At 37.5% G+C, this 8,892-nt stretch overlaps 1 protein-coding gene across 1 annotated transcript in view; it reads right to left on the bottom strand.

Annotated features, from left to right (window-relative positions):
• Positions 1-240: 240 nt before the first annotated feature.
• The window catches only part of LOC139969055 (alpha-N-acetylneuraminide alpha-2,8-sialyltransferase-like), a 19,574-nt gene continuing 10,922 nt past the window's right edge, over positions 241-8,892 (bottom strand). Inside the window, exons 5-7 of the mRNA XM_071973797.1 lie at positions 6,169-6,258; positions 1,274-1,509; positions 241-1,050 (exon numbers count right to left, since the gene is read on the bottom strand). Of these exons, the coding sequence (XP_071829898.1) occupies positions 809-1,050; positions 1,274-1,509; positions 6,169-6,258 (568 nt within the window). The 3' untranslated portion in view covers positions 241-808. The remainder of the gene's footprint in view (positions 1,051-1,273; positions 1,510-6,168; positions 6,259-8,892) is intronic.

The raw sequence follows: 8,892 nt of genomic DNA on the forward strand, positions 1-8,892 counted from the left end.
CACTATTGGAACCATCAAGTCAACGATTTACGTAAATCATTATTTAAGTATATCAGCGTGTTTTATCATATTAGATACACCGTTTTCACCTGATATTACTAACCCTTAATATACTATTCCATTTTGCATTCCAGCATATACTATGCAAGGAAATTATATGGTTCAGCGATGGTATACAGCGTCGGTCCCTGCAGACTACACACAATATTTTTACTTAAATCATTATTGAAAAAACACCCAAAATCTTCAGCTGTTTAATGAATACAAATTGCTTATGTCAGCAGATATGCATTACCACTCGATGGAGAATATAACATATACTTACTGCAACAACATTCTTCCAACATTGACGAAAATTCACCTAGAACTCTCACTCCACAGTAGGAAAATGTTCCAACCATGGAGGGTCATGTGACTGTCGTGGTCTTCAGATACGGCGGTCACGGCTACGACTATGTGACGTGGTAGTTATGAGATCATGACTTTAGTTGTTATAGAATATACATTCAAGGAGTACTATAAGAGTTGAGTGCTACAAGGGAGTACGTCACATGACAATGCGTGGTTGGTGGTTGGTACGGTGAATAAAGTGGCATGAGGACGCTGGAGAAGGTTGCGTTGAAAAATGTTCCCGCAAATTGAATTTGGTCTCAACTTGTAAAAAGTCATCCTGTTTGAACTAGTTGTGAAAGGGACCCTGCATTTTTGTTTAAAGCATTGGCAACCGGATATCCGTTCCCAGCTCGCTCAAGATTCCAATCACTGTTGCAATTGGATAAATTGTATCTCGGCTTTGATTTCTCTTTTATTAGTCACATTTACCATAATGTAGCTTAATTATTCCAAAAGTATGAAGTTGTAAAAGGATAGAGAATTCCTTAATCATTGTATGAGGAGACTTCTCTGTTGTACCGGGAAAGGAGATATTATCGAAGTAGTGGTAATTTATATTGCGAGGACCATCCTTCTGAAAGATCGACTTGAACGGCCAAAATCCATACAAATGTACTTCATTGCATCGACTAAGAGCATCACTAGCGTAATAGAAACCTAAATATTGAATGAATAGGAAAAATGAAGATCATATAAATATAAAGTTAAGTAATTAGCAGTAAAGAGATAGAATCAGATTATGGTTTAAACACACAAAGACTACAATTAACTGATGGAAGGGGATCCGTGGGTAGTGGGAAGGGGGGGGCATGATACTTGATGCCGATAATGTAGAATTATTTGTGGGATGGGGTGGGTGCAAGGCTACAGAGCTGCTTACCTGTAGACAGACGACCTCCGTATCCTCGTTTACTCCAGAAGCCATTAAAGTATTTGTAGTGGTCCGGATGTCCTAGGACGAAACTGTTTTCTGTAATGTTGTAAGCGTCCATTGCTTTCCTACATATTTTCACATTAGCCTCAAAACTTAAGCAGGCTCCCCACAAGTAACCATGGTACTGTTTCATATCTGTTAAAAACTTCCCGATGTGTGTATTGTTAGATAAGCCGTGATATCTGTAAGTGATACACAAAAAACAGGGAAGAATAAAACGCCTGCAACGTTATACATAACTCGTTAATTAGAACAAAGAATTGATATGTTATTAAAATATCGTCCATGGTAATCCCATTTGTTCATTATTTCGTTTAATATACGTTTGAAATAGCCTTGTAAGTGTCAACTTCCTTGTTTGGTTTCTGCTAATACAACACGAACCTTTTCCATTTCGTGATCTTTAATAAAATAAAGCTATATGAAATTATAATAATTCAATATTTCAAGTTACGATCTACATGTTTGACAAAACTAGGCAGCTGATATATTTAATATAACATTTGTTTTTGCGCTTGAAGGTCCCTCGGGGTGCCCGTCGATGGCTTCTTTGAACTACTTGTATACTTCTCAGCTCTCCGGAGAGGACAAGTGTTTCTCACGCCAATTTCTACTGTATTATATTGTTTTGGCTCTCTGTTACAAAGCTACATTTATGTCAACATATAAGTCAAGTTTACAATGACGCGTGAAGTAATATTACTATCTTAGGACACTTGTATATTGGCGCATGCTTAGCAGCCGACGTTAAAGATAATAGCTCCCATTGGTTAGTTTTAGCAGTGAGGTCACCACCTTGCATGCTTACGTTAATTATTCATTAGTTTACCTTCCATACTGTCATACCGTTACTGTGTAGAAGCACCGTGAACACGTGTTTAGGCCTAGAACCGTCCGGCTACTCTGCGCTAGCCCAGGACTTACGTATCTGTCTCTGAGGTGATCACTTCGAAGCACCAGTAATGTTTAACATAATATTTTTAGCTTAACATCGAATTTCATTATATATTTTCCAGGCGCGTATCCAGGATTTTCTAACCCGGGGGGCGCAAATTACTATCTAAGCGGAGCGCCACCATCGGTTGGCGTGCAGCGTACAAGAAAATTTCTGGTTTTGATACCCCCTCAGATCACCGGAAATGGCACTTCTCGGGCTTGAAAATGACCATCCAGATGTACACTTTTGCCTGAGAACCAAGAATTTCCCAATAGTTTTTTCCCCATCCATAACCTTTTTGAAGATTTTCACCAGTCACACATCATGTTAGACCTCATCGCATCTCCTGTGGATCATTGCTCTTTGTAGGTGATTCTACGTCGCGGCCCACAATACCCGACAGCCTCAGGTTATAAGCCCATTTTTTGTTCAGAATTTCAAAATTCACATTTCTCGTGATTAAACTCACTTCAAAACATACCCATAATGTTGCAAGAAATTTCATCTATGGACAACCAATATAGAAAAACCTCCTTGAACCCCTAACAGACTGGTCAAAATTGCACGAGTAGAGGGAAGTATGATCATAGGCGTACGGGACCATTTCAGTTGGGGGGGGCAGAAACTTTTGTGCCCGAAAGTTCCCATGACACTATCTAAGCGGAGCGCCACCATCGGTTGGCGCGTAGCGTACAAGAATTTTTTTGGCAAAAGATGCCTCTCAGATTGCCGGAAATGGCACTTCTGAGGCCTTGCAAGTTGCATCTAAACATTCTTTACTTTATAATTTCACATCTTAGAAATTGACACTCCCCCAAAAATTTAGTAAATTAGAAGAAGAAAAAATGGTAACATCACTTTGAAGGGGAAAATAGGACAGTACATTTTTTAAGCTCCTATTTAGTTACCGATATTTATTATTTAACACAGTACTCAGCTACTTCCAGAAAAACATACATTGTTCAATTGTAGGCGGGATAATATCGCTGTGTCGGGTGAGACTGCAATTTGTCTCACCAAAAAAAAATATAAAAAATAACAAAGAATATGGTAAACCTGTACTTCTAGGCTTGTAGGCACTACCCCCCACCCCCCACCATCCATGAACAAGAAAACGTTTCTTATATATACACTCATGTCGGGGATGTCCAGGTATACAGTTGACTACTTAGAAAAAGTTTTGGATGATAGTGCAAAAAGCGTGGTAGCCCAGATGAGCTGAGCTTACGGTGGTGTTACACGGAAATATTCGGGCAACATGATGCTAATTAAGAAAATTGTTAGGCCTATATTAATATTAATGTCAAAAAACAAATAACATAAATGCTCTCCACAGAATTTTCAGGCAAAATTTGAAAAAGATTCGGGCAAGCTACAGCATATTTATATATTCATATATATATTTTTTCTCCTCTTAGGCTGCCCGAATTTTTCAGGACTTCTGCCCGAATTTCTTGTCCTCTGGAAATTTGAGGGGGGGGGGTGGGGGTGGGGCTAACGAAATATTTCTTTCTGAAAATTCGGGCAATATACTGAGAATTTTTCGGGCACCGATACTGAAAGAAAAATACAATTGCAATGATGTAGCTAAAGGAAATGATTAGTTTAAAAAATTTCTCCTTGGTAATTAAAATAAAGTTTTAAGCTTGGCCGACTAATTCGCCATTACTAATGTAAAAGAGAGTTTTGACATAATTGGACCTCTATGCTTTTTCTCAATCTACATAGGACAAAACGTTGTTTATATGAGCATCCCGCGGTGTACTGCGCAACTTTCAGTGACCGTACGGTACATGATGGCATGCGATGTTATAACCGATGCTTGCTTATATGATATTGACATTAACAATGTTGATTATGTTGAGATGTTGGTTATATTTTTCGGGGAAGTCGTTACAGCTCCCCAAATCAAATTGGGCTCCTTCGCCTTTCACTACACACAGACAGTTTTGAGGCTGTTAATCCAGGAACGCCATTTTCATGCTCACTGATATGATGTGATATCTGCTGTTTACTTTACAAATTCGAACAGGTGCGTAGCGAATAATTTGTCAAGGGAGGGACGACGCCTGTTGGCAAACTATCTAAGCGTAGCGCAACCATGAGTTGGCGCGAAGCGTACAAGAAAATTTTGCTCGAAAATGCCTCCGAGATCGCTGGAAATGACAGTTCCCATACCTTGTAAGTTGCATCTAAGCATTTTCTATTTCGAATTGACTAGCGATATCATAAAAAAAAATATGCTCGGGGGGGGGGGGCGGTCGCCCCATTCCCGAAATGCGTCATGTTCCCCGACGACTCGGTGGAGTTCGAGACCAGCCATAGTTGGTTTCATAGCACAATTGTTTAAGGCGTCCATACACACACACGCGCTATGGTAGACCATATATAGTATATATATAGATACATTAGTGAGAGAGGAAAGATGGAAACGTCAAAAATGGAGTTGTCGGTGTAAGGGGTAGGGTGAGGCGTACGCCCCTTCCGAAATCCTCGATCCGTCACTGGCTACCCGACCATGTGTATATAATACTAGGTTCAGCGCTGTAATGATGTCACTGTTCCTCTTTCTCTTCCCGGTGTCTTGGCGTTTATCTTGTACTCCCTCCTTTTCTCCTTTTTCTCTCCTTCTTCTTTATCTTTTCCCTTCCTTCCTCTCCTCCTCCTCTTTTTTCCCCTCTTTCTTCCTTTTCCCCCTCTTTTTTCCTTTTTCCTTCTTTTTTTTCTCTCCTCTTTTTCTTACCCGGGGGGCGCGCCCCCAACGCCCCCCCCCCTGGATACGCACCTGATTTTCATCGCAAGTCAATCAAGTAAAGAATCATCAGAGGAATCAAGAAAAGTTTTGTCTTATTCTTAGTTTATAGGAACGTCCCTATCTCTCTCTGATCTCAGCTGCCGAGGGAACATTTTACTAAATTATGTTATTCTATAGCCTATCACCATTTACCCAACGTGAATTCCTGACTGAGCTAGCCGGCCACACAACACAAGTATAATTGATCAAACTAAGAAGTAGCCTATTTTTTGCTTTTTACAACAAGTATAAGAGCCAGTGAACACAACTAGTGATTCTATGACAATCGAGTTGTTTTGTATACATGTAGGCCTTAAGTGTTTCTCTACAAATTAAACATAACTAGAAAGCTATTGAATTTCATTGTGATTTCAGAGAATTGGAAAGTACTGCAGGTTGATAATGTACAAAATGTCATTCAACCGTGTAGCATCAGAAACTAAACTAATTATGGTGAAGACAGCCCAAATTTCATCTTCAACTTTTGATAGCTTCCCGAGAGACTGATAGCTAACACAACTGCAACGATAAACCTTTTTCTTTACATATTACACTTTCTTAGAAAACTGCATTTTAAAAATACAGTGCCACTTGCGCCGCAAAGAGATTACTAAAAACGTGCAAAACTCAACATGTAGGCCTATTAATGTTTTACTATGTAATAAACCATACGGCATATTGAAGCGTTAACGTCTGAATCACATGCACGTCAGCCTTGAAGATATGATGATATACGTGGATAACAGACACAATTTTGATTCCATATCTATCACATCTGCTTATTTCGTAATAAAGACAGTATACATGATATACAAACAGAACTTAGGCATCCTGGCGCATGACGCAAATGTACTGCCACGTGTTGAAATCAGTAAAAGATCATACAAGTAAAACGTGATTTTACTTCCTTAACAGAGTATACTAAATCATTTACGAACCTATTTTTCAAATATGGATGGGTTAAATGGAGTCATAATGTTTTCATTTCCTGCGTCGGCGGCAAAAGGTTTCAATGACGGAAATGTACTGCCACGTGTTGAAATCATTAAAAGATACTTCCATTGAAACGTGATTTTACTTCCTTAACAGAGTACTAAATAATTTACAAACCTTTTTCCAAATATGGATGGGTTAAATGAAGTGATATTGCTTTCATTTCCTGCGTCGGCGGCAAAAGGTTTCAATGGTGCTGCATTACATCTGAAAAAGCAGAAGAATCGAAAATATGAAGCTTGGAATTGGTGGGTTATACTGATAAAACTGTAACCATGCTAATCCAATTAGTCTTATCCATTTGGTATACTGTTACGGCTAGATTGGTCAGTTAGATCACAAACCATAGTCTACCGTGTATACCGTATGTGTATCCTATAAGTTTAATTGATTGGCGTCTATCTTGGAGCAGAGTACTCTGTCCGGTTATTTAGCATTGTATAGCCTAATTATTGTAATTATTGTTATGTTATCTTATTTGCCCAGTTACATAGAACTGAGACTTTTTACTGAGACCTTTTGTTTTTAATAACTACATGTAAACCTATGAACAGCAAGTATTTTACCCAAAATAGTAGTATTTTTACCTCCAATGAAAATGTACAGGAATATCCTGTAAAATTTTCCAAAATATGTCAGTTTTTATTTTTATACTAACAAATAAAATTCTGTGCCTTTTACAGAAGTATTACACATGTCATGTAGTTTACAAATAAGTTTGTCTTTGCAATCTAAATGCATGTAAATTGGAATTGAAGAATGTTTTATGGAAATTTACCTGAAGTTAGAAACACTGTACCACTGTACAAAGCAGGAACGTTACCGTATGATAAAAGAAAAGAATGAAATCCAACCCACAATTACCAGGTTGATTGTCTATAGCTCTAGAGTTGTGAATGACAAAACAGCATTGAAAACACGAGTGGATGACGGATGCCGAAAGCATGAAAGTGGAGCAATGAATAGTGAAGACTACACCCTGTAGTCACATAATGCAGTGAACTTCGCATACATCAAGTGTATCTGTAACATAGATGAAAAACCCCTTGTAGATCAATAGAAAGGGCGAGGAACAATAGAAGTAGTGGAGCAGTGTCTCAAATGTTAAAGCTTCTGTTTTATGTATTTTAGATCCTACTGCAAGCAGGAATTCGCGAAGAAGCCTCATAGGTTTATCAAAGCCGCAAGCTGACCGAAGTCAGACTCTTACATTCATATTTAACGTCCATGATTATGAATTGTCAATGTTCAACAACTCTGTAACTGGATGAAATACATTAATATGGGAGTGACTCGAACCGGGTACCTTAGTATGATTGAAAGGCACCGGCGTTATCCACTGAGCTAACACTCCAGTGCTAGCTGGTGTTAGCTGGTGTTAGCACTCTGGTGCTAGCTTTATTATCTGTTATAATTGAGAAACTTTCAGAATTTCCTGAAGTAACCCAAAGAGAAAATTTTGGCCACATACGGAATTATGAGCACATTTCCAACCAATAAAAGTATGGTCTGTATAGCAAAACATTTTTTCTTCAAAAAGGGAGGCTGGAGCAAATCCCAAACCTCTCAATCAGCGCCTGCTTTATGACGTTCAGTCTTATGTATATGATTTAAGCTTTTGGCATTCAAAAGTATGTTTGAACAAGTTTTGAAGTTGTTTAAACACGTTTCAGAGAATAATAATTTGTCTTCTCCTTTTTTAATAATCTCATTGATAATCAGTAATTCTATCAAACAGCCAGGTGTGATAATGACTGTAATTGATACATGTTTGGGTATGCAGGCACTACATTTGCAGTTGCGTAAACATGATGTAGCATGTCAAATCTGTAAATTAATAGAGCGACTTAAGTTAAATTTGTGTGAAAAACTTTCTTGTGAATATAAAAGACAATTTAAATTAAACCCCCTTTTAACCTGCTATGTGACAAAATATTACTGTAACCCTCCTGGTCCTTTGCTTATCTGCATTTTTAAATCTATTTAACGTACAATATAATGCAGCGACCATACATTAGTTTTACAGACAAAGACCCATTTATTGCAAGGAAACAACTGTGTAAACATAACACTTAAAACTGTTTACTATTTTAAACTATAGAAGATACAGTAATATAACATTCACCATATATTTATTTTACAGGAAAATATAGACATTGCAAGAAACACTATAATAACGTTTTCAGATTGATTATTTAACATAGAATACAGTGTAAAATAACGGTCGTCATGTAGGAATATTAAGGACAAAGACTTTTATCATGCCAAGAAAAAACTGTATCATAAAACATTTAATTCACCTACATTATCTGCAGATTGAAATTACAGACATTTCCTGGAAACTCTACTGCCAGAAAAATTCTGTTTTTTTCTTCCAAAGTTTGTTATGAAATTGTAATATTCTGAGGTTAAACTGAATCACGTTCGTGCATTATCCTGTGATAAACGCACGGTTGACTGTTGCTTAACCCCAAATTAATATCGAGTTAGGCAAATCGATTTGATTTCTTACATACATATATGAAACGGCATACTATATATATATTTTTTAACCGACATAAAGCTGTTAAATTGTAACATACTGATATACTGATTATATACTGATATACAATACTGATTTTTCTTCTGTTATTCTAAAAAAGTTTATATTCTTTATTTACCATGATAAATCAATGTAGTGTTTTCTGCCAGGGGTACGGTGTTTTCGACATGTGTTGTTTGTCCATGCACATGGTAATGGTATCTACAGTAATCTATATAAAATTGGGTCTCTCTATGTAGGCTTTACGTGTCTCAATGAATGAACGACACCTATTGGAAATAACATTTATACATCTTTAG

The sequence above is a fragment of the Apostichopus japonicus genome, chromosome 6, assembly GCF_037975245.1.
Source record: "Apostichopus japonicus isolate 1M-3 chromosome 6, ASM3797524v1, whole genome shotgun sequence".
Lineage (NCBI taxonomy): Eukaryota > Metazoa > Echinodermata > Holothuroidea > Aspidochirotida > Stichopodidae > Apostichopus > Apostichopus japonicus.